At 41.8% G+C, this 27,304-nt stretch overlaps 1 protein-coding gene across 7 annotated transcripts in view; it reads left to right on the forward strand.

Moving 5' to 3' along the window:
• The window catches only part of ELMO1 (engulfment and cell motility 1), a 593,731-nt gene that overhangs the window by 528,256 nt on the left and 38,171 nt on the right, over positions 1-27,304 (forward strand). For all 7 annotated transcript variants that reach the window (XM_024249296.2, XM_054558906.2, XM_024249299.3 and 4 more), the window contains 1 exon segment: positions 24,940-25,103. In XM_024249296.2, coding sequence (XP_024105064.1) covers positions 24,940-25,103 — 164 coding nt within the window.

Here is a 27,304-nt window from a genome sequence, read left to right on the forward strand (position 1 = left end):
GACACTTTATAGTTCTGAATGGTCCACATAATTAAGGCATTGATTAATTCCTTAAATGAATCAGAGGGAGGGAGATGGAAATGATTAGACAGTTTGTTTCAGTTGCAGTCACATTAGCAATGGGGTTCAGGAAGGGCTCCCGTTCTGATGGGAGCTTTGGATTGCAGAAACTCTTCCCCCTGAGCCCAGCATCCATCACAGAGCTTGGAAATACAAACTGGAGTTTCATGAGCAATGGGGAATCAGAGCTTCTTTTAGGATACTTGATACTGGGTGTGCAGCAACACACTTTGATTGGCAGCAGCCTCCCTTCTACAGTTGCCAGGCCTACTCTGTTCTAGGCACTGAGTGTACATTATCTAATTATCATAGCAACCCAGCAAGGTTGATGCCATTATCCCATTTTACAGATGAAGAGACTTAGCCCATAAGTGAGAGAACCAGGTTTCAAATCCAGAGTTCTGTGACCCCAAAGCCCACATTCTTCCTAGTTTACTATGCTACTTCTCCTGAGCCATTCTGAGCCTCAATCACTTGCCAGAGAGATTGGTTCAGGAATTTGTCAGGGATAGCCTGAAGTCCCAAAGTCTTCAGCCAGCATCTGAGCAGTGTTAGAAAAGGCTGAGACTCACACGATGCTATATGCTGTGGGAAATGTAATAGACATGAACGATTATCCTAGTCACTATTAACCAAATGCTGGATAACATGGAGCACATAGTGACATTCAACAGAGTTACATTCTCTGCCTTCTAGGATCTTGCAACCCAAGGTGCATGTTTACTTGCTTGAATATTGAGCTGTGAGAAGAAAAGTTGCTACGTTTGTGCAAGTTCTATTTATTATGGATGCTAAATTCCTATAAGTTAGCTGAACCATCCCTAGAATAAAATACTTTATTTTAGCCCAGGTGCCAACTGACTAACTGAATGAATGAATGAATGAATGAAGGCATGCTTGCTTGCTCTTATAGATTAGCTCTCTTGCTATGGTTAAACCAAAAGAAAAAAAATATTTTTCCTTACCCCTTAAAGTGAGTCTACTTTGTTTTGTGGGAGGTAGCAATTTATAGACCTGTCTACACATTATTTTCTAAAACTCAAGTATTTTGGAAGAGCAGATGGGGTACCATACTGTATACACTAATCATATATTTTGAAATGTATTTCTTTTTGAGCAATTTGGTGACGCTTTATTTAGCAAAAGCCCTTGAAAGTTTCAAAAGCAACAATCCAAAGAACATGAGTGGCTGAGAGCACAGCGGACAGACAGACCCTCCGGCACAAGGCTAATGCTTTTCAAAATGTACTGTGGACCCTGGCCCTGGCCCTGGCCCCTATTCCTCCTGCCCCTACAGATGATAATACACGTTGTCACTGGGGGAGGGAATGAGTGGATTGGGCCTGATTATCTGAATATTTTGTAAATCCCCTGGGTGACTGTGATATGCACCCAGGGTGGAGAACCAGCCTTCTACACTCATATCTGAGTGCTACTCTTCTTACCTCATTCTCTTGAGACTCATATTTTCACTTATAAAATTATTAGAGAAGCAAAAGGAAACCCCATCCCTTTTACATTTTCTGAGAGCCACAGGAGGAGCAAATAGGTGTTGAGCACCTCCTACATTGCCAGAAGTTTGACTCACAGATCTGGTTTAATCTGTACAAGAACTCAACAATGTTTAAAGAATTAATTGGCCCTCAGATATGGAGTTGAGTTATGCATACTGCTCAGTTCATAGCTTATTGTCACCCTAAGGCCATGCAAGACCCTCCTCTTATTTTGTTATTGTTCCTCTTCACCCCCCATTCCCTACACCCATTTCCTTCCCTCCACAGAGAACCACCTAATATGCTAGAACTAAAATGAGTGCCTTTACAAAATATATATTATTCTTGTGTGTGTTTGTTTTAATTTACATAAATGATAAATCTCTATAATACAGACTATATGGAAAGTAAGAATGCTTATTTTTTCACTCAATATTATGTTTTCAGATATATCTATGTTGTATAAACTTCCCACATTTGCATAGTATTGCATAGTATTTCACTGTCTGCATTTATTCCATTTTGTTTATGTCTTCCCCAGTTGATAGACACTCAACTGGGTGTCTATCACCCAGGCAGGGAGTGATAGACACTCCCTGCTACCACAAAGAATTCTGCAGCTAACATCCTTATTTGTGACCCTTGGGGAACTTTGTGAGAGTTATATCTGGGATACGTGTCCAGGAGTTGGATCCTGGGGTCCAGATGTGATGTATGCCTCTTTAATTTCAGATTGTTTTACTTAATAAAAACAAGTGAGAGTTCCCATCTCCTTACATCCCCATATGGTATGAACCACCTTTTGAATTTTCATTATTCTGATGTCTGAGAGTGACATTTAATTGTTTTAATTCTTATCCCTTGGATTACTAGTCAGTTTGAGCATCTTTTCACATACTTTTTACCCATTTGGATTTTTCCATCTGCAAATTGCATTTTTATATCCTTTATCCAATTCTCTATTTTTCTAATATTCTAGGTGTTAAGCCCTTGTCAGTTTCAGAGGTTATAATAATTCACTCCGTTTATAATTTGATTATTTATCAATAATTTCTTTTTTGAATAAAAATCCTTACAATTTAATGTAGATAAATCCAACAACTTTCATCTGTGGTTAGTGATTTAAGTATCTTTTTTATGAAATAATTTTCCACTCAAAAGGATATTATTCCTGTTTTTGTGAATAAGGTAGTTATTTCTTATTCAGTACTATTGCCCAAGGTCACACTGCTACCTAGCAGCAGGATTTGAAACTATTAATAATTACCTGTTAATAAATTAAATCGTGTTATTCACATTTTCAAAGCAACCAAGTATTATTTGCACTAAAACGTTTTCTGAGTTTTAATCAGAGGTCTCAACAAATTGCATCCTGCAGCTTCTATCAGTCAGATTTCACTGAATTTTCCTTTCTGCCCCTAAATTTTTGCAAAGTATCTCAAATCGCATTACAGCCAGGCTGGTTGAAATTACAGCTTTGGCCTTCATTAAGCTAATTACCACTTGTACCCAAATTGAGCCATTTCACTCCAATAACACTGTAAACCAGTCCTTCCTCTGTGATGTCTCTGCCTTGCCTAGGAAAATATGAGGCTGATGTCAGAATTTTCTGTCTCCTTAGAGCAGGAGGTTTCCAGCTATTTCTCTAAGGAGCTCTGGGATGCAGCTCAAGTGTTTGATAGGCAGTGTAAGAGGAATGAGGGTGGAAACTGGGGAACCAGAGGGAAGGCTGGGCACAGGCCCCCTCCTCAATTTAGCCCACACAAGAGTTGCCTTCTTGGTTTTGTACTTTAGGCGCTATGTAAGTAAAATCTATTGGAAAAGGGATTCTACTGCTGAAAGGAATGGGGGAGCTTGGAAGCACTGTCTTAAAAAACTAGACTGCTTAATATAAACTGATTTATTTTCATCTCTCTGCTCATGTTACATTTATATAGTGTTTTACATTTTGGAAAACACTGTTACATCATTTGAGTTTATAAACCTGATAAGGTAGGCATATTTCAACCACTATGGCACAGTTTTTCACAATTAAAGCTCCGTATCACAGAATCTGTCCCAGCAGGTGGCTGAAGGGCTGCATCTCAGGAGTGTGGCAGGGATTATCACCAGCTTGGGTAGAAGCTGGACCTAGATGATCCCTAATCTCCCTGCTCGTGCAAAGATGCTATGACTGGAAACGACGAGAGAGGAAAGTTAACACCAAAAGAATTACTTAAACTAAACCTCCTGCCTATTGGAGGTAGGGATGATGAAATTCCCATGTTTATGGAACACCTGTTCTGGTCTAGTCATCCAGGTGCCGCCTTCCACTGAATCCTTACAGCAACCCTGGGAGAGAGGTATTGCTGTATCCATTTTAAAGGTGACAAAACTGAACTTCATAAAAGTAAAGGGAAAAGCTTAGATTTGCTCCCTGAGCTCACCAGCTCCCAAACCACTGTCTGTTCTTTCCACTCACAAGGATGACCCCACCACATCAGTTAGCCGCCCAGAACCTTATTTAGGCAGTGGCTGTTTGGGGAAGGAAGTTCTTTATAAGTACTTCTGTCTCACACTGGGCATCACGTTGATGCTTACATCTTTTCCGATGCTCACCTCCTGCCTGGGGGTCAAGCCACATCATCTCTGGTTTCTGGCTGCATTCATCCTCCTTATTGATCAGGTCACTCGCTGTGACTCAGCTGTTAGCGTCTCTCCTGCTTTGATATCTTGGATTGCCAACACAAACCCATGCTATTTTTACTTTGCCTCAGAAAGGAAGATTGGAAGACAGCAGTCCAGCCTTCTGGTTTACCAAGTTGTTGATTCTTCTTGGCTTTCTCCATTCATTCATGAATTCTTTCTGTACTTCAAGCTGAAAAGATGTGTGTGGCTGGAAAGCCCTTTGTGGTGGATCTATCTCTAAGGCCTGAATGGGGGCTGAATGTGATCACAGCTTTGGAGATCTTTGCTTTCTCTCTTCTGACTAGAATCCTGTACAGTATGAAATCACTCTTTCCCCCTCCTATCTTAGATAAAAGAATAAACGTATTGAAAAATGTGGCTGAGAAATTTTGTTTCAAATATGCATATATTATGAGTAGTGTTCTGAGCAAAACAGAAAAATTACCAAAAATAAATGCATGTAAGCTTAGCCTTTTATTAATAGGGCTGATTGTTTAAGAAACCACTTTGTTAGCACCAGGCACAGTGACTTGAGCCTGTAATCCCAGCTCCTCAGGGGGCTGGGCAGAAAGATTGGCTCACTTGAAGCCACGAGTTCAAGACCAGCCTGGGCAACATAGCAAGCCCCTGTCTCTTAATATATTTTTTTTTAATTAGCAGGATGTGGTGGTGCACACCTGGATTGCTTCAACCCAGGAGTTCAAGGCTGCAGTCAGCTATGATTGTACCACTGCACTCCAGTCTGGGCAACAGAGCGAGACTCCATCTCTTAAAACAAACAAACAAACAAAAAACTGCTTTGCTAAATGAAAGCTGTATGGATTTCACAATTCGAATTTCTGAATTTCTGAAATCTTGCATTTTATACCAGAAGGCAGTTTACTCGTGTGCCTGATCATTCTAAACCAATGGAGAGTTAAGAATGTACATGCATTTCGGCCGGGCGTGGTGGCTCACGCCTGTAATCCCAGCACTTTGGGAGGCCGAGGCAGGCAGATCATGAGGTCAAAATATCGAGACCATCCTGGCCAATATGGTGAAACCTCGTCTCTACTAAAAATACAAAAATTAGCTGGGCGTGGTGGCCCACACCTGTAGTCCCAACTGCTCAAGAGGCTGAGGCAGGAGAATCACTTGAACACGGGAGGCGGAGGTTGCAGTGAGCCGAGATCAGGCCACTGCAGTCCAGCCTGGTGACAGAGTGAGACTCTGTCTCAAAAAAAAAAAAAAAAAAAAAAAGAATGTACATTCATTTCATATAGTACCTTACATTGTACAAAGTGCTTTCATATGCATGATCTATTTTACATAATTTATCATCTCTATTTCATATAAGCAAAATAAGCAAATTAAGATGCAAAAAGCCTTAAACTTTCTAATATAGTACTAGTTTAAAAAGCAAAGGACATTTTGTTTGCAGTCATCTAGGCCTAACACATACAAGTAATTTATTTCTTTAGCCAAAACAATACTAAGTTGATGAAGAAATAATATTATACTTTGGGAGAGCTGATTCATATGAATTGTCATTCAGCTGACACTCAGGTCAATATCAAGGAGGCAGGATTCATGGAAGTAAGCAGGGCTTCATATCATCCGTGTGAAGCCAGGGCTCTTTATTTGTGAGCTGTTTTCCTTTCCTTACCCTTTCCTTACCCTTTCCTTTCAAGATAGCTTCCTGTACCTAGCTGCCACTGGCCAGTTTCAGTCAAAGCCCCAGAAACTTTCCAGAGGTAGAAAAACACACATGTGCATGTTCACAAAATATGGCACAATTTCAGTTTGTTTGTAGAACTTTCAAGCAATAATCCTTGCTTTAAATGGGACATGGAGTTTTAAAACTCCAAACAAATCTCTGAACTGCCAAGTCCTATATTGAGAGACTGTCAAAGATCCTACCCCACTGCTGTATGATTGGAGGATTCTAGCTAGGACCACATGCTTTGTTATTAGCACAAGTCAGTAGATCAGCAAACTATTGCAGTACCCAGAAACTATAGCATAGGGACTCATTTTAACTCTTGTATACATCACTCAAAACCTTTTCCTCATGACCTTCTGGTTTGCCTGTTTCACAAACTCCTCTCCAAACTGTCCTCCAAGGTGGGGCTAATAGAACACATGTTCAGGCTTTGTTATTATTTGTTGACTCGTATGTGGCGTTTCTTGTCCCAATTCATTACATAAGGCAAAGATTCTACCGTAAGGACAGTAAGAATGTTGAACACACACTTGATCTTCCACTGTATCCTCAGCTTCAGTTGGTCAAACTCTGTGTGCAGAACTCAACTCACTTTTGCTATCACAGAAATATAAACATTCTGCAATTTTCACCTCCAAATTTTTCGTCTTTTTACAAGCTCTATGTAATTTCCTGTGAAACAAACTTATTAAATACATTCTATTCCCCCATCTAACCTTGTTGATATTCCTCTCCTCTAATACAATAGCCTTTCAGATCAACAGGGTCCCCAAACAGATACAGAGATGTATTAAAGTTTTCTGTTATTTAGTATTTGCTGGGTACTTGCTACGTACTAGGTTTCCCTCGAGGAACCCAGTCTAATAAATGTGGCCAGTGTGAATTTATAAATAACATGCAGTGTAATTAATTAACATAGCAGCAGACCCAGAATTTCATGTTGTGCATGCTCCATCGTTCCTTATCTGATGGAGTGAGTTGTCACTTAGAGCAATACCCATCCCGAGCAGTGTGCTAATAAGTGCTTTGGAGATGGATCCTCAGATAAATCTTGACTTTGAGATACTTTCACAGCTTCACAAAGATACACAAAATAAGCTTTATAGTGGGAGGTAGAAGTGATACATGCCATACATATACAGAAAAACAGAGGAAACTAATATTTATTGAGCATATACTGTCACTAAAAATTCTTTTCAACACTTTCACTTATGTTATCTAATTTAATATTCATAACTATGCTTGAGGCAGATGTTATCTTCAGTTTACAGAGAAGGAAGTTAAGGCTCAGAGGTGATAAATAACCTGCTGAAGAAATCTTTGTTGCAATACTCATGCTATTTCCACTCTATATCGCTAAAATGCCTTACAAATCAAAATAATAAAGTGAGAAAGAATATGACCCATTTAGTTTCAGTTTTCTCTTGACTTCATTGATCTCTTTCCTCCTTTCTACTACAGGTAAGTAGATACCTGAAACATCCTAAGGGGTTGGCCCTTAGCAGCTTTAACTATTATGGATATTTTAGTAATTTCAAAAATAAATCCATTTGGATTTGGCCCAGCAACTCCCTCCTGTCTTTCTCCTATGATTTACACAGTCTCCGTCAGTACTCATGTTGGAGATAATTAACTGTGCTGCCTTTCTAGGCTGACTTTCCGTAGGTGTGCCATCCTAAGCATGGGCATTCCTTAAGGAGATTTGGGCATGGCAGCACCTTTTCTTGTAATCAGGGCCTCTCATACTCTTTTTAACATAACCACTGACAAACCCTCTATAGTATCCTTTCTTGAGTGGGAATTATTACAGCTCCAGTACATCTATTCAGTATCTCAGAAGTTGCTGGATGTACTCACTAAATGACCCAGATTTCATCTTTCTCACAATTTAACACTTTAAATAAATGCCAGCAAGCTTCACCGCATTAGAAGATTACTGTATGTCTGAAACAACTTGGATATCAATATTTGTCATGCAGCCTTCCTCGGTGTAACATCTAAAGCAATACTCATTTAGCTGACGTACGTTCTCTGCATGGTGTTTACCCAACAGTCATCACTTATGTTTGCTCATGAGGTGTTGGGGTGACGAGCCGAGCTGCTGTATTCTCAGCTGAGCCTGGAGCCTGCTTAGTTTGGCACTGATTAATGATGTGTGGGGAGCAGGCGGTTTGCAGAGCCACCTTAGAAACCCAGTTAGCTAAAGACAAATAGCTGAGAGTTGGCTGATGGGAGCAAGGGAGGTGGGCTCTTGAGAAAGGAGGGTCATTTGAGAAAGTCAGCATGACTGTTGGTGATCCTAACTAGGGGAAGGGACAGATTCTGCAATAGACAATGCTTTTGGGTCTGGCTTCTTGGTAGACACCCCAGGATCAGGTCTAAGGCATGTTACCGATGTATTCACATAACAGCATCATTTCTCTGTGCTTTGAGTTTCACCATTTATAAACCTGCTTAAAGAGCTTATCTTCTTCCCAATCATACCTTGAGACAAAATGCACTTTATACCAGTAAAGTATCATGAGATGTTCGTTTGGAAGCCCTTATGCCAAAAGAGCAAGCATTTACAGCCTTGCTTTTTATTTACCAAGTGTACTTTACACTGGAAAAGGTTTCAATATGGCCCCATATAGTATTTATTTTGCCTTACGTCCTTCCTATGTCTCGTTTTTCTTTCTTGTTTTATTCACCTACTGTGTCATGTTGGTTTGGCATCCACTTCTTTTCTAAAATTGTATCTTTTGTATTTTTTATTCTTTAGGTGGGGCAGTGAGGAAAGGATGCATTGATCTTGAAGTTGTAGAGATAATGTCTCAGCCCTGCTTGGGGTGCCATCCTTTTAGTAGCATGGCAAAACCAAGCACAAAATATTTTTTATTGTCCTTTCCAGAATAGATCCCTTTCTCCACAGCACCATGTGGGTGGTTGTTCCTGGCAGAGAACACCTTTCTCTCTCATACTGTAAGTTCCGTTGGCAACTCCTGACCAGGGACAGTAGCAACATCAATTTCCTAAAGATAAATAACCCCTTGTTTAGAAGGCATTTTCTCACAAGCTTATTCAGAATACTCAAGTCAGAAGTTATAAGGATGTCCAAGCCCATTTTGGGGGAAAAATACAGAGAGGTGAAAGGATGTGCTGAAGGTTACACAGGAGCAGTAGGAAAAGAAAGGCACAAAGCCAGGGAGGCGCCAGGTGTCCTCCTTAACTGTTAATCTTTGACTGTATCGCTTCATTCGTCTGCTCTAAGATCTTGCATTTCCAGCCATCGTTTATACCTGGTCCTATCAAAGCTCGTTGACCAACATTCTCTCTTTTAACCCTTCCCCTACAGTGCAAGGTCTGCACTGTACACTCCATTTATTGGGAATCTGAGACCTAGAGAGGTTTAGGAATTTGCCCAAGGACACACAGATGGCAAGTGAGCAAGCCAAGGATTTGGAATCAGTTCTGCCTGATTCCAGTGCCTGTTGTTTTCCTTCCATCTTTCACTAGAGCCAAACTGATCTTGAGCAGTTGCCTTTCCATTGACCTGCAAAGTTCTAACCACTCCCCTTACTCCACTTTTTAGACTGAGATTATACGCATCCTGCAGGACCCATCAGAGCCTGCTTTGTTCATTTAGTGTTTCCCAACCACCTTGAAATGGAAGTGGTCTTTCCTTCTTTGAATTACGTGGCACTAGAGCCTGTTCATTTGGCACCAGTGCCTGCAAAGCAGACAGCCTGGAGCAGGTGGGAATAGGGAGCTTTAGGTTCAAATCCCTGCTCTGCCACTATCCGGCGTATGATTTTGAGTAAGCTACTTAATTCTATCTTGGCAGATGCATCAACCTGACCTCTAAAGTCCAGCTTAGCCAAAAATTCCGGGATTCGAAAGTTATTATTATATTATTGCTAATAATATTGTGAGTGTGAGTTGAGTTCTATACTAATCTGTGCCTCCCTCACCCCTACTTTCCTGCTGTCTATGCCCACCTCACCCCTAGTTTCCTGCTGTCTATGCAATGCCTTATGCAGAAGAAGGGGCAATGGAGTATTGATGAGAGACACTTTTTGGTCTTCAGTTGTAACTCACTCCCATTTATTTGTCTGTTTATTCATTTGGTCATTCATTCATTTATTTATTGCTGGCATTGAATTTTTCTATTACTTCCCAAGATTGTTTCTGAGATCTTCTGGAGGCCTCACCAGTACTTTGGGACAATATGGTCATAGGTTTGGAATTAAATCCTTGAAGAAAAAGACTTTCCATTTTTTTAATATAATGGAAGCAAATAAGGAAAAGTCACTCTTACAATGTGAAATATCAGAAAACAAAACTTAGGCAAATAAAGCAAAAATACTTTGTAACATTTTCAGCATTACAGTTTTTTCAGCATTTAATCAATCTTTGTGTACCTGTACATACAAGCCCATAGTTACCAACCCACACACACACAAAAAGAACCAATTAATTTAAATGATCAAGTTCATGCCATGTTCAATGGCACATGTCCCCTTTTGCTCCTAAAATCTTTGATCGCTTTTTAGCTTCTACAGTTCCTTGGGCATTCATTGTAGGAGATGGCAGTTCTGCCTACCCCATCAGCAGACACCATTTTGCAAAGCAGAAACCATCTTTGTCCCTTCTACCCCCAGCAAATTCCCTGGCTCCCAGTTTTCACCTGTCAGATGTCCATGCTAATTCCAAGACTCCTTTATCACAATAATAACAGAAGTAAAATTCTCATGGTGGATGGATTTCATTTATAATAAACACCTTTCTTATTTACTTAGTACTTGAGTGCTTACTTACTACTCAATAGGAGCTATGCATTACTCACTAATCTTTTCACCAACTTAGTGCAATAGCATTCATTAATCGTAGGTTAAAGTTAAAAACATCTTTCATTCAACTCTCACATTCTGAAGTCAACTTCAGCTCTATGTTTCCATTGTAATAGTTTAAAGCATATGCTTTCTAATTACAGAACTTGGATTCAAGTCTCTCTTCTGTCATTTACCAGAGTAAATGCCCTGAAACTTGTTTTCTGAAACTGAAAAAAAAGGATAGTCCCTATTTGGTAGGATTCTTGTGACGATATAATGAGTTTAAAGATTCCAAGCTTAGAGCACTGTGCCCATGCTTAGTAAACACCCAGGAAATGCTAATAGTCAGCATTCTGTTGCCTCTAGCAGATAGAAGGTGCTTTATATGCACCCAACTCACTTGATACTGTGCCTAATTAGGTGGGAGAAAGTGTGGGTATTGAATTTGTTTACGGTTTTTAAACATACGTTTTCTAATTCAAGATGAGATACATGGTGAGGTCCAACATAAGATGTACGCTCTTATTGAATAAGAAGTTGAGAACTGCCATTACACTATGTAGTTTAAAATTTATTTATTTTTGAAGCTGGCTTTGATTGTCACTTTACAAAATGTATGCCGTTTTTTCCCTTCTTTCACACTTTCCTTAAAAAAAAAATAACAAATCTTAACATGGTACTGACTTTGCTAACAAAACTCTAATACAAATTATATCCTTTTGGAAATCATTTTGTTTGTTTTTAATAAACAAGTAGCAAGAACATTTTTGATTTATAAATAAACATTACTTCTAAAAAATCCTCAGTAATTTCACCCAAATTATAATTCTAAGAAAGTTCCTTAAACATTGATTATAGTCAGAAATTTTTTTCTAGTTACAAAATCATTGAAATTTGAAAAGAAGGAAAAAGGTGGTTGTGTTAAACATCAGTAGGTCTAGAATTTGTTCACTATTTCAGTTTATTCAACATTCAGCAAGCTCCATCTGAGCTGAGTGCTTGGCACTGTTCTAGGACCCATAACTATGTCCTTACAACAACCAGCACATCATTGTCAGAGGTGTTAGTATTGACTTCAGTAGCCAAGATGAGAGGTGATATAGAAATTCTGTTTAGCTGTTGGATCAAATAATAATTTTCACAAGGACATAAAACTGAACACAAGTTCAGGCCCAGAAAAACAATTGGATTAGTCCTCAGGGAAGTCTAGTTAGTGCTTATTGGGACTTCTAAGAAAACCTGATCCAAAGTTATTGACCCGTCCTATGTGTTAGGTAAGATTAACTAGTGCCCACCAACATAGGAGATGGAGGATAGTGCCATTGTGAATGCCAAATTTAGTGGATTGGTGGTGGCTACTTTCAGACAGAGTCCAGGTTCAGCAGAAAAAAGAAGTGCCGTGATAGATTAGTGATGTCTGCCATTGGCATGGGAGAGAGGAGTGGTGGGATATGTGCCACATAATTGTTGTCTATTCTGTGTCCTCCAAAGGACTCATCAGTAAGGAAAGGGACTGCATTCGGGTGAGAGCACGGCAGACCCAGCAGATTTCTGGAAACCATTGCAATAACTGGCTTCACAGCTGTGAGACGTAGAACAGAGGAGCAGAAAGGAAGAGGGATGGAGTGGAGAAACACAAGAACCTTTTCAGTTCTCGCTTGGGCTCATTGACTTCACACGACTGAGGAACTGTCCAGGTTTTGCAGAGTCAGGGCACTCTGGGCTGTTTTAATTGTCTGAGTTTTGTAGCTGTGGTGGGTGACAGGTTCCCCTTTAAACATAATAAATGGCTTGCAATTACTTTACTTTGGAAAGCACACTTCTGCCCTGGGACACTATAATAACCAGCCATAGAAGAGAAAAGGCCTAGGGATTTATGAGGGTGTCCCAATTTTCAACCATTTGGGAGAAATACAGCAGAACATTGGTACAGCAGTGTGTTAGTAAGATTTAATCTATCACTGCTCCTCTCTCAACCCTCTCTTTCCCTCTGCTTAAAACTATCACAGGGATTCATCCCTGGCCTTCATGAAGACTTGCCAGAAATTTTTTTTTTTTTTTTTGCACATAACTCTAGAAATACAATCTAGTTGACCTTCAGTTTCTGGACCGAAGGGGACATTTTCCAGGTATGAGGGATTTTAAAATTCAGTAGTCATAAAAAGACAAATGAAGCACAGTCTCTTCCTTTAAAGGGCTCAAGGTCCTGCTGGGGAGACGAGTAGTGAATAAGTAATTTCACTGCACTCTGAGATATATGGTTGTTAAAGCAATAAGATAAGAATGGACATACATTTCTAAAAGCAAAGAAACAGTGGTGTGCATAATAATCACTTTGTTTTCCTGCCCCTAAATTGTATTGATAATAGCACTTACTGAGATCTACTCTTATAATTTGTTTACACATCAACTTTCTCCTAAGTGCCTTTTTTTTTTGGAGGTCTTGCACTGTCACCCAGGCTGGAGTGCAGTGGTGGTATCATCATAGTTCACTTGCAGCCTGGGCTCAAGCGATCCTCCCACCCCAGCCTCCTGAGTAGCAAGGATTACAGACATGAGTCACTGCACCTGGCCCACCTAAGTGCTTGAGTTTGTCAGCGGTGGACACTTGGTCTGGTTATTCTCTCTGCTCCCAGCACCTCCTCACCCAGCGATTAGCATATATTAATCTTGGTAAATGTTAGCTGAGTGAATATAGGCCTGAGTATACTTCTAATGCTTCTAACATAATACCAGGCATCAACAACTTATTAGAAAAAATGTAGACAATCAAAACATATGTATTGTTTCAATATCTCATTAATAATTCAGCTGAATTCAGTTGAAAACTAAAATGATGTTTTCAATTTCTCAACAAAGAATGGGCCACTTAAAATATGACACAGTTTGATCTGTGCTAAAAGGGTAAAAACATAATATTTTCTTGTATATATCACAGAATCTTGACGAGTAGGCTCTGAAGTTCAACTTTGTGGCCACTTCCACTGCCTGGTCTGTCTGTTGAGGCAAGTTCATGAACAGTTTCATTTTGGTTGATTGTACTCTCCTCCCAGGGTGATTTGCTGGAGTGGTCTTCGATTTCCTCTGAGTTCAGCAGCCTTGCCTGATGGCAGAGCTGGTTTATGGGAACCAGACTTGCTTTTCCTACCTCATTTCCCCTGTGGTCTTGCCTGAGCAGTCTGCTTAAGAAAAGTTTATCAAATCTCCTTTCCAGAGGGGCAGGTTTTCCCATTTCATTTGTCACTATTTAACAGCTTATGCAAAACATGCTGGCAGATCTAAGTGTGTGGGGCTTCGGGTTTTACCCTTGATATGAGACAATGGATTTTTCATTTATTTCTTTGTAGTGACTAATCTTAGAGGAGTTCAAGGCTAATTTATCTGTATCCACTGATATTCCTCTTCTCCATCTTCTGTTTAGCTCATTCATTCGTTCACTCCACAGATGTTTATAAAACAGGTATTAAATACCAGAAACATAGAGATGAATTGGGTAAAACTCAATATTCATAGACATTGAGGAGAGATCACCACAGTGACCACTGACTCCTTCTTTTCAGGCCTTACCAATGAGTTGAGTGAAGAAGGGACAGTGATTGCGTATCAGATTTGTTGGTAAACACCCTGAATGTTGAAAGGGATGCCTGTGGATATCATTTATTCATTAACAAAGACAATAAGGATTTGCTAACCATTCCTAGCATCTTGTGTTTTGGCATCATGATTGTGTAACTTGGAAAAGAGAAATCCATCCAGTCTCAGGTACTTCTTCAATGGAATTCCTCCCCTGATTTTGGGGAGCTCCCAGGGAAGTGAATTCACCATCCCCTCCCCACCAAGGACAGGCAGAACTTAGGTGCAAGAAGGCAGCTCCCCAGGAGTTACTCCATGTAGTTTAGAAGACCTTCCATATGGGAGGGTCATTCCTTGTAACTACAGAAGGATTTGTAAAAGGCTTTGTTTTCACCCCATGTTTGGCAAAGTATGGATAAATTTGAACAGGCATTAGAAAAACCAACAGTAGCATGATTATTAAAAATTCATAGCCATTTTCTCCCAATCCTGTTGGTGAAAGAGTTTTCCAGAAAAGCAACTCTATTTCTTTCTGCTTTTCCCCCACCCTGTCTCCTCAAGGTCACATGTTTGGAACTGACTTGCTTGACATGTTTATTTAAAGCTGTGGATTAAATGCCACCCACTAATGTGATTTGCTTGGGCTTTGCCTGAGGCGGGCTCCATTAGACACTGGTGAAAATAGCTTCCTGTTGTGCAGCCAGGTCCTTCGATTAGCTAACCAGCAAATTTAGCCCAATTGCTGTATTTCAATTTGACTCTCTATTTAAATGGAGAAAAGCAGCTTTGTCACATGGCTGTTTGCCTCTTGATCTCTCATCTCAAGAGCAGGCTGCAAAGAGAAAGCGGCGACCCCAAACCTCACCTTTTCTGTCTCCTCTTTTGGATCAGCTCCCTGCAGATGCTAAAGAAAGTGAGAAGGATGTTGCTTGCATAAACATTGTTCTTCAACTGAGCACTAATTGAGTTTAAGATGAATTGCTGGTTAATGTTTTTGCTTATTTATTTTTACCAGTTATAAAGATGCCTTGAGCCTTAAATTAAAGTGCTTTCTCATGAGATGCAGGGCAGTTATTCATGGCCTGTGTCTGAGTCTTTGGAGTGGGACAACACCCAGTGAGCACCTGTGCTGAACTGCTGGGTAAGACATTGCATAACCAGTTATTTAGGGGGCTAACACCAAGGCCCTCAACACTCCTATTTTGGATTATGATCAGATTCTCAGGATGCTTGAAGCTGCCTGAGCACTGCTATCCCCTGCCATCCATTCCTGTTTCATTAGAAGCTGCAAACCCAAGCAAGGCAGTGGCAGCACTGGGAGCAGCTCCCTTCCCAACTGCTTCAGTGCAATCTGTTTGGCTCTCGAGGCACATTTGAAAAGTCACCTTTTATACTTTCATCACAGCCTGTCCTCAGGTTCCCTGGGTGCTGCCTGGACACTGCCAGCCACAAGCCTGCCTGCTCAGGGTGGGCACTCATTGCTGCCCAGCTCTGATGGAGATTCTGGGAACACTGACCATCACTGCTGCCCAAGGAGGTATGGGCTACTTTGGAAGATGTTGGCTGCCCTCGCTAAAGCAGGTCCCTACACAGTGCCTGATCCAGGTAGCCTGATGCCCTCCACATGCCTCTCACTGAGGCAGCCCGGGGGAGTGGTCTGGCCTCAAGTAGCAGGTGGTGTCTGAGGGACCTGCCCAAGCAGGCTGAGAGCAGGCACAGTCCCCTGTCCGCCAATCTGACTGTCCCCAGTGAGAGTACCAATCCTATCCATGCTGTCGGGAGCAGTTGAAGATCAAGCTTTAGGAAAACTGTGGGCAGTAACAAGCAGAGGACTCAGCTCTTTGGCTGGCATCTGTAAGTCACATTGGGCAGCACAGAGGGAAGTGTGCAGGCCCTTTCTCCCTTTTCTCTGGAACTGCAGTCATTCCTCCTTCCTACCTTCTTGTGCTGCCTAATTCGGACCAGTGTTCCTCCACCCTAGCTGTGCATGCACCTCCCCTGGAGAGCTTTGCAAAACATGACCCATGTCCGGAACCCATTCCAGGGTCAGAATCTCAAGGGATGAGGCCAGGCAAAGACATCTTGTGAATTGTATTATGCAGTGAATGTTGAGAACTACTGATTTTAGAGGCTATTTCTTTCTGGTAGTCATTTGGTTAGCCCATTATTCATAAATTAAACAGATATTTTCTCAATCATTACTCTGTGACTGGACTGTGCAGGCTCTGGAGATGAGATAGTAATAAAGGAGGGCACAGGTCATTACATTATGGTACAGTCAGTGCTATGATGGGGCTGTGATGGGAGAATGGGGACAGGAACCCTGACTTTGGCTGAAGTGCAGCAGGTCAGGAAGAATGATCAAGGGTGGTAATATCTAGGCCTAGGCTTGACAAATGAGCAGGGGCTAGAAGGAAGGTAATAGCCATGGATAGGAGGACGGGCAGGAATGAAGGCACGAAGGCACAGGAGTGAAGTTCAAGCACTGAGAGGATCCTAGTGAGACAAGATCGTGGGGTGCAAGGGCTCAGCCAGGTAAGGATGTCTCTATGAGATGGGCAGGTAGACGGCAATGCATTGGAGAGGCTGGCCTTCACCCAAGAGGTAATGCTGGGCCCCTGCAGGGTTTAAGCAGGTGAATGATATGATCAGCTTTGCATTTTGGAAATAAGCTGGCTGGAATGAGGAGGAGCTGGAAGGGGCAGAGTTGAAGCCAGAAGGTTGTTGGGTAAACCAGGAAAGGCAATGGGGCAAGGGTCCAGGGAGAGGTCAGTGAGAATGACATGAAGTAGAAGGAACAGATATTCAAGAGGGAAAGTCAACATGCTACCACTCCTGAAAACTCTGATCCTCAGAGCAGAATTCCTGACTTTCATCAACATGCAGGTTCCCAAGCTCAAGAAGTTTCATTATTTCGATCATTGCTACATCACTTGCCATCACTTACCAAAGACACCCTCAGAGTTACGGATGGTCACAAATCCAGGTATATGGCACCCAGAGAACAAGACTTGGGTTATCAGTGGTTTGCATTCAAGAATAACTCAGGAAGAATAAAACCAATGGAGAAAGTTTCAGTCGGCTGTGGACCATTATTTTTCTCATGGCACTTAACTTCGTTTTTGATGTGATGCCCCGTAAGCTTTGCATTGGTTGGGTTGTGAAATGCCATCCTACGGAGGAAGACTTCCAAGGACCTCACTGCCCATGTTAAGCACAGCACTGGCTTTGGCTCTAAATTAGGTCTCATCACCCCTTCAGACAGATGCTCACAGGAGCTTAGAGCTCAGAGGGCCATTAGGGACACACTGAAGAAACAGAGGCAGGAGAAGTCAATGACTTGCCGAGTTCTCTTATTACTGGATGCCAAGATTAGACCACACATCCTTTGTGAAATGCAGAGAAGCTTTTTTGCATTTATTAATGAATAAAGTGTTTCGAATTCATCTGGTATAATTGAGGACACATGATGAAATTGAGAGGAGCCAGAGGTTGCACACTGGCTGAGCTGTGATTTCAAAGCAGTTTCTCTTCATTTACATTAAGGCTGACCCCACAGGACCCTAGACAAGGAGGCCCTTCACCAGGGGACTGCAGTGGTGGAACCACAGTGAGAGGTGAGGCAGAAAAGAGCAAGGACAGGCCAGAGCATCTTCCAAGCCCTGAAACCATTCAGGCAGAGTCGAGAATACTGTTCGATGAAAACACCTCTCTTTAATCTGTCAGAACCAATTCTGTTCGATTTGTCCTGAATATAATCTTGAACCACCCTGCATGTATTATAAAACACCCAGAGTCATCTTGTGAAGATATATAAGTTGTTTGCAAGCTGCGAGGGTATTTTTTTTTTTTTTGATAAGATGTCTAGGACTGTGATTCAGAGGAAACCTTATAACATATTGGGTGCAATGTTCTACATCTGTTAATCCTAATTAAAGATTATTACCCCTACTTTATAGATAAGAAAACCAAGGTTCAGAGAAGTTGAGTGATTTGCCCAGCTTGTAAGTGACAGAAGCAGACTTTGAAATGACTTCTGCCCAACTATAAAGCCAGGTGTTGTTTTTATTTTACACTAGGCATTGGCAAGCTACTGCTGCAGGCCAGATCCAGCCCACCACCTGTGTTTTGTAAATAAAGTTTTATTAGAACACAGCCATGCCCATTCACTTATATATTGTCTGTCATTATATAAGTTGCCATGGTAGGGTTGAGTAATTGCAGCAGACGCTATATGGTTCACAAAGACTAAAATACTACTATCTGCCCTTAACAGAAGTTTGCTAACCCCTGTCTAAGCCTCACTGTCCTAAAATAAATTCAGAAACCTCAACTGCTACTCCTTCAGCCCAGACAGCACCTTTATTTTCTCTCTCCTTCGTTTTAATATGCACTACACCACTCAGCAAAATGTCCTGCATGCATGGCCTGGCCTAGGTATTCCACTCCCTGATCTGGCAAAACTATAAAGTGAAACTATTTTGAGTTTCCAGAAGCTGACCCAATTTTAAAGACCTCCATATGGAGGTAGGCCAGGGAAGGATCAATAATTGTCCCTACCAGGTAAGCCATCAGTTTGTACCCTCACTTCTGACACTTTTTCTGGGCAAGGCCATTTCTCCATATTGTACCCTTAGAGTGTAGCCCCAAAGTGATCCCTGGCCTCTGGGAAATTATCCTTCCCACACATGAGCACTTGGGGTCTTCTTCCCCCAGACCCCTCTGCAGGCAGAATCTTTCCAATTCTTTGGTTGTTATGAGCCTTCAGTCCTTTTGTTGTGTGTAAGGAACATTCCTGGGAAGAAAAATGGTCCAGCAATAAAGTATCCCCCACATGAGTCATTTTTAGCTAGACTGGATTGGCATCTGTTTTTCCTAAGACAGCCTTTTCTCGTCACTGTGAAGATAAATCAATTTAATGGACACCACTGGTTGGGGGTAGATTGTACTTTTTTTGTAAGTATTGACCACCCGTTAGTGGCAGTGCCCAGTAGCATACACCATTGTACCTTCTCCAGAAACCCTCCACTTGGCTGTAGATCTATCCCCTTCCAACTCTGCCCTGGAAGCAAGCCCAAAATGACCTCTGGAGCCCTAAGACGCCATCCCACAGCCACGGGCTTTGTTCTTTGGCTTTGTGAAAGTGTGCTTTATAAACCTTGTTGGCAGACTCAGAATTCTGCTAAGGACTTACTTGTTGTTTCAATCTACAGATCAAAGGTGGGAGCCTAAAAGCCTTTGACATTGCTCATACCAACCATATTACACTCTGGGATACATTGTATTAAGTACTATGGGCCATCATACAAGTAAGAAATAGTTCCTGCCCTCCAGGGACTTACAATCTAGACAGCATGAAATGTACACCAATAACTAGCTTCACTGCTTGCTAGTGATATGACAAGACTCGCTGGAAGATGTAGATGCCATATGGAAGACTCAGAAGGGGTGCTGGATATTTGCTGAAATCGGTGGTTCTCATACTTGAGCATGCATTAAAATCACCTGGAGAGCTGTTAACACAGATTGCTGGGTGCCACTTTTAGCATTTCTGATTCAGTAGATCTAGGGTGGGCCCACAAAGTTGCATTCCTACCAAGTTGCCAGCTGATGCAAGTGTGGCCCAGGAATACCCTCTCCAAAATATTTTCATAGGAGAAGCTTCTTACATATGTAATTTCCTTCTGGGACTGTAAGGGAACTGACATTTGTTGAGTGTCTAATATGTTCTATTCAGTATATTAGGTACTTTGGCTATAATATTTTCTTTAGATTTTACAATGCTGTGAATTTCATATTATTACTAGCACTCTACAATGAGCAAACTAAGGCTTAGAAAGAGAAACTTACATTTGCTAGATATCCAGTATGTACCATAAAGGATGTGGGGCATTATCTAATTTACAACTTTTTGAATTCTAAATGATTAGTAATCCTAGTTTAGAAGTGGTAAAAAAAATGAGTAAAGATAGTAAAAATGAGTCTGAGAGAGATTAAGTATCTTGAGGAGGTCAAAGCCCCAGGAAACATGCATGCTGGATTCAAAATCACGTGTTGGGTTCTAAAGGCTGAGAAGCCATACTGCAGCTAGTACCTATCTGTTTGCCAAAAGCTACTAATGTAGATTCCAAAAGCATGTTTTCTTTCATGCTTGCCTTTGCTCATGCTGGTCCTTCTGCTTAGAATTCCCTTCTCCCTCTTCTTCACCTGAGTAACTCCCATTCATCCTCCAAGCAAAATGTTGTCTCAGCCATGCAGACTTCTGTAACATCCCCTCCTTACCTCAACTAGAGCAGGAATAATGACTACTTTGTAAGCGTCCCAACATACTTTATATTATCAAATTCCTTCACAGGCCCCAAAGTCCTCTAGTGACATATCCTTGGTTACAGAAACAAAAACATCCAAATTTTTCATTTTAGCCATCAAAGCCATCCCCCATCTGACTCAGCTTGCCTTTCAACAACACCTTGCAGCTCCATCTCATTTCTCCAACTAAACAAGACCGCTGAACACTCTTCCCCATGGCTATGTTCTCCTTCCCCCTCCAAGCCTTCACTCAGGCTGCTGCAGTCACCAAGAATGGCCCCGCCCCTGCACCTCAGCCTGTCTGCATGTGGCCTTTCCACCAGCCCCAGCTGAAGTCCTGGTGCTATGCCCTCAGCCCTTTGGGAGGGCCTCCATGAGTGTTCATGGAGTGAACACCTGACCCCTTGCTCCCCTGTAACATCGCGTCTTCCCTTGGGTGAGGCAAATATATGTCTTTCCACTGTCCCAGGCCGAGAGCTCATCTGGCACAAGGCCTCCAGTGTCTTATCATTCCTTGCACTGAGTAGGTGCTCACAAAACATTTGTTGAAGAAATGGATAAATGATGCTGGATGAAGGTTGTGGGTTAAAGGCAGGATGGGAGAAATGATTAGACGAGGAGCATGTGGAGCCTCAGTAGGTCTTGCAATAAAACGCAGGAGCACATTTACATGACCAACAATGAGAGCAGGGAACATAGGTGGACTTTGCCAGAATGCTTGATTCCATTTAGGAACCTCCTGTGCTTGTACTTTTAACCCGGTCTTCCAAGGAGCCAAAAGGATTTCTCCATTTGAAGTACAAATGTCTCGTGGTACTCTCACTTTTTTTGTAATGTGTAACATTATTACAGAGAATATGGGCTAAGAAGACTCCAGAAGCACACCACTGACATGGTCCAGACATCGATTAAATGATGGGGCAATACCAACAACAAATGCAGATTCTAAGAGCATGCTTTCTTTGATGTCTGTGGCAAAGCACGTACTGTAACTGAAAGTTTAATTCCATTGATTTTCTGATGTCTCTGCAACACCGTCTGTGGGTTTTTCAAACAAATGGTAAAAGGTGTGATGTTTTCTAAAGAAGATAGAGTTAAGGATGTTGGTTGTGAATGTCTTGATTTGTGAATGTCTTGCACATGTGAAGCATTAACAGAGACATAAAGCTATCAGTTGTAAACCTTGTAGCTAAATTGCAAAGGCACAGAGGAATGTTTGACTTATGTAACTCTTTTGTCTTCTTAAAAAAATTAATTATACCTTTCACTGAGGTTATTTTCCTTGACATGCAGAGTGACCATAGAACTTCTCAGGGCTGTTGCCAACAAAACTGTGAAGTGAAGTAGGTGAAGCTAGTCTTTGACTCCACCAACCTCTGTCCTGTGCTTTATACCCACTGCTTATATCCCTTCCTCTGGGGCCAGGTGCCTGCTTTTTCCTTCTCCCTATCAACCTAGTCTTAGGAAAAGTTCTATACTTTCTTCAAACTGAATTATAAGTGATTTGGGGAAAATTCAAAGGATTGCTCTACTTATGTATTCTTGCATCTAGCAAGGTTCAAAGTCTTAAGCTAGAGGAATGGGGCTCTAGGAGTGGATTTTAAGCCTAATCTATAAGTGGGAGTGAAAGAGTTCCCCACATTCCATAAGGGATCATCATGATTTCCTTGCAGAGGTGCACCCATGAGCCTATAAATGCAGGCGATTTTTAAAAGTCACTTGTTGAATTAACTTTGCTATTTCCATCCAGCTTCCTTCTCCTACTCCTCCCTTTCCCTGGACAATCTCAGCCCCACAGCTGGTCCTCCTCTTGGACTTCACCATATGTATTTGTTGGGATTCTTTGGTTGCACGTGACAGGAACAAACCATCATCCAAGCCACCTTACAAAAAAAAAAAAGGTTCTTGTAACCAAACAACGAAATGCAGGGCTCGAATCACCTTTACAGCTGAACAAGGCTTAACCATTAACACTCTCTCTGTCTCACACACACACACACACACACACACACACACACACGTCTATTTTCTTTGTGCTTCTACTGGCATTGGTCTCATTGTCTTCCCCTTTCCTATATATGAAGGGACATAGTCTTACAGCTCTCACTTTGAGGGAAAGAGAGCATGCTTCAGGTCTGCCTCAAGACGCGGCAGAAAAGTCTGGGGAAAGATGCTGATTGGTCAGTTCAGGTCACGTGCCCACTTAGGAGGCCCACTGCTGTGTCTAGGCAGATGTGGTGTAAACACCATCATCTCTGTGACAGCCCCTTAAGAAACACATGACGTGAGGGAATCATCTTCTTCATCTGTAAAATGAAGGGAGTGGAGGGTACTCCATAACTCTTAGCTTTAACCTGATTCTATTTAAAAATCATATCTTCATTTTTGGTATTCTTATCACTATATCTTTGTCTCTCGTCATGTCCAGCCTCCCAGAAGAAAGCCAGATATCATTGGGAAACAGTAATGATCTCCTTGGCTCAATTCTGAGTCTAAGTGGGCAAAGCAGCACCCCTATGGTACCCCTCATATGATACAGTAAAATAAAGCATTATAGTTCAACCTTGACTAAATTTAATCATTTATGCCGCATGATGTAAGATGGTCACAATTTCCAAATTTGTCAAGCATCCCAAATTTGGCATTTTGCCTAAGTTAAAAAAAAAAAAAACAGCAGATCTGGTGAAAGATCAACTGGAAATTTGCCTGTATGACATTATGCTGGGGGCACGAAACAATGCTTATGCAATTGGTTCCAATTCAGATGCAACCCAGGTTCAAAGCAGCTAATACACAGTGGTGTTCCAGATTATTCGTCTATTTCCATTCCCATGAAATGTCTTCAATGAAAAGCCTATCTACCTGCCAACAGAGTCCATCAGTCTGTCATCTCTGTCATTTCTGCACTTCTATTGTAATGATCCTTGGCCATGTCCACCTTTCTTACGAGACCATTAGTTCACGGAAGGCAAGAAATATATCATATGCATATTCGTTCAACATTAAATCTATGCCAAATCCATCCTTGTGGGTTGCTTGGGATCCTAGGATTCAACTATATATATGTGATTTGGGGCAAGTCATCAATCCTTTCTCAGTTTCCTTATCTTTCGCATAGTGGTAATAGTACCTCCTCCACTGTATTGGAGGGGGGATTAAATAAGGTGATAAACAGCAAACTGCCTAGCACAGAATTCAGCATATAGCAGGGTACATCTGTGGTTTGTCTTATTTTTAAGTTCCCAAATGACACGAAGAATGGTGGCATGGGTGGCAGCATAGTAGGGTGTTTACAATCTTGATATCCAATCCCAGCTCAGCCACTTAATGACCAATGGTATGATTTTGAAGTTTCTTAAAGTTTTAAAGCCTTAGTTTCTTCATATGTAAAGTGGACTTGATGGTAATATCTACCTCATGGGTTTGAGTGGATAAAGAAAGAAAACATAGATAAAGCACCTACCATAGTATCTGTCACATAGATACCTATAAATGGTATCACTTGTTGCTATCACCTGTAATGGAGAGTGAAAAAAGAAGCAGCAAGATTCCACTCTGAGATGCTTCTGTGTTTTTTCTGGTCTTTTCCTGCTGTATGCATCCTGATGAAGATGAACCCACATTAATAGAGGCAGTGGTTAATTGCCTCCTTGTGGGCTAGCCCTGTCCTGAGGCAGAAAATTACAATATTCTTCTTTTTTCTTGAAGCTTCCAGTGGGATATGTCTGTTCTAATTTAATAAACCTCTTTTTTTAGCGCCAGGCTCAAAGAGGCAATACCACATGTACATTTCCAAATGCATAATTAGTATGAACACTCAAGCCCTAACTACATGGGGAAAGCAGTCTGGGAGAGGGGGGTGTGAGTATCTGTTCACATTCATTTGAACCAGCGCCAACCAAACTTCCACAGTTAATTGTATCTCAGCGATTTTCTCCTGGAAAAAAATAATTACTATGCAGGGCTCTAGCTGCTGCTTGGCCTTCGTTCATTCCTGACTCTTGAGTTAGCATTGTTTACAGTGTTGAGTCAGCAGCAGTCACATAATGTGTCAAGCAAGTAGAGTACACCTCCCACCCCGAGCTTCCCCACCCCACCAGTTCCCTGTTATCAATCCATTTCCTTCCTTGTGTTCCTGCAATGCAAGAGAAAATGGAAGATGGGCATAATGGAAGTTGACTGTTTTGGGAAAGCATGCTCAAGGTTCATGCTGAGCATGCATGCAGAGGGCACCAGGGAAGCAGGGAGCCCTTAACTCGGAAGGACTTTTCTGAATGGGAAAGGTCAGCCCCCAGGAAAATGATGGTCTTCCTTTCATCTTCAGGTAATGCAGGTGGTGAAAGAGCAGGTTATGAGAGCACTTACCACGAAGCCTAGCTCCCTGGACCAGTTCAAGAGCAAACTGCAGAACCTGAGCTACACCGAGATCCTGAAAATCCGCCAGTCCGAGAGGATGAACCAGGAAGATTTCCAGTCCCGCCCGATTTTGTAAGTTACCCGATATTGACCTCTATCTCCCAAAAGACTCTAACCCACTATTTCTAGAATGACTGCCTGTCATGAAGCTGAGCTGTGTTGTGAGCTCCTCAGGGAAGGCCCCCAGAAGACATTCCAAGTATCTCCATTTAGTTAGGGGAGTCTCAGCAGCTCCTTGATGAAGAGCTGGGCTGAGTGGAGTCGGCCAGTTGCTGGAAGAATGGATCTAAACCAGGAGCTGGCCCCGTTAGTGACAAGTCCTCCAGGGATTTGTAGCTTAAAAGTTTGGACCTTTTCCAACACTTGGAACAATTTTTTTTTCTCTTTGACCAGTAAAACTATATTTCATGTGGGTGCCCTTTGAATAGCAAGACCTTGTGAGCCAGCCAGAGTGAGGCCCATCCATTAAAGCACTATGAAAATGAAAGTAGCATGAATCTAAATGAGTGGGAGTGAGAGCTTGAGAGGAAGAGAGTGAACTACCTCTTCTTTGCCCTGTTGGCACTGGTTGGCATCGGAGCATGCTATATGGCCTTCATGACTGTGAACCTACATTCCTACAGTGGGGAGGCAGCAAGCCCCCCTTCACAGGACTTTGCAAGAAATGACACTTGCAACCATTGCAAAATTTCATGTATTCCAATCTTTAAAGTGTTCTGAACTCACACATGAGGGGTATTTTGCTGGCTTCATCTTTTCTTAGAACTGCTCTGTTTCTCTTCCTTTCTTCTGTTCTAAGAGCTGGGTCAATTTTGTTACCCTTATATTTTAAAGAGGAAAAAAATAGGGAAAGGCATATATGTTTGATATTTATTCTCATTTTGTCCTCAGAAGACTGGACACAGCTTCTTCTGAGCTTTTGCATGAAGCCAACTTGTAACATAGTTTTAATTCTGAAGGCAATGCTCCCCCACCACACACACCTGCTCTCTTTCTGTTTCTGATTCTTTCCCTTTTTGTTTGTTGCTCTCCAGTATTTGACACTTTTAATGCTTGGCAATTTGTAATGCACCATTCATGCTATTTCATTTCTTTACATCCCTGTGAGATGGGCAGGCCTTACTCCCATGCAAAAGCTAGGATAGGCAGGTCTTATTCCTATGCAAAGGCTAGTCTGGAGGGGTGAAGACCATGCTAACAAGTGGAAGAGCCGGGACTGGGCCTCGAGTCTACTGACCCCTCAGCTAATATTGTGTTTGCCCTGCCCGAGCTTCTTTGCAATGTGAGAGACTGAAATGAGATTTAAAAAGTGCACAGGTCTAAAAGGACAATAGCTAAGCAGTAACATCTACCGTACATTTGTTTTCCAATCTTAAGCAGCACTGTCAGAAACTGTGGAGTAGAACCCTGCAGACTAGTTGGCATGAAGTTAGTCAGCGGGGCAGGGAAAATGCTTCCAAGGTGCTTTGGCTTCATCATTGCAAAACCTAAGTCATACCTGCATGAGCACCAGCTAGCCTTGACAAGAGGCACCACTGGGGTTTTGCACTGGTCCTCAGCCAGAAGACAGTAACAGCTAGAAACACCAAGCAGGATGCACTTTGGATAAGTGAGTGGCTCCTCAGAGATGCAGTTTCTCACCTGCAAAGAGGGACAATGGCTCCTTGCCACATCCTAGGGCCTACAGTGTACTGGATTTCATAACATGGTTCAGCAGATATATAAACGTAGGACACTTTATTATGCTTTTGATAATAAGTCTTAAAACCTGAAGGGAGACTTGCGGAATCACTTCCGTTAAAGCCAAGTGACTCTGAATTATGTTTGATGAATTATGTTTGACCTTGACTTTTTCCAAGTAATAATGTTAACCTCATGGCAAGTACAAACATTTTACTCCTACTTTGGCTTTATACCTTCACTTCCTAAGGCTTTGCTTGTGACATTCTGAAGTTTCTTTCCCCTTTATTATAAGATGCTCTTATCTTTGAAACTATCCAAATATGAAGGAAATCTCCTGCATGGATGTAGCTTCTGCATCATCCCTCAGCCATGGACCAAGAAGTACCATGGCCCACTGGAGTTCTTGATATCTGTAGCTGCAGCAAACTCACAAAGAGTGGTTAGGAGCCACAGCATTTAAGCAGGTGGGCCAGGGACCCGTTTGATAATGACCCCAGTCTCTGAAACCGGCAGAGGGTAGCTGCGGTATGTTTTGCCTATTAGAGTGATCTATTAGACAGGAATTCATTATGGGGTTACATGAAGTCTAA

The sequence above is a fragment of the Pongo abelii genome, chromosome 6, assembly GCF_028885655.2.
Source record: "Pongo abelii isolate AG06213 chromosome 6, NHGRI_mPonAbe1-v2.0_pri, whole genome shotgun sequence".
NCBI classification, from domain to species: domain Eukaryota; kingdom Metazoa; phylum Chordata; class Mammalia; order Primates; family Hominidae; genus Pongo; species Pongo abelii.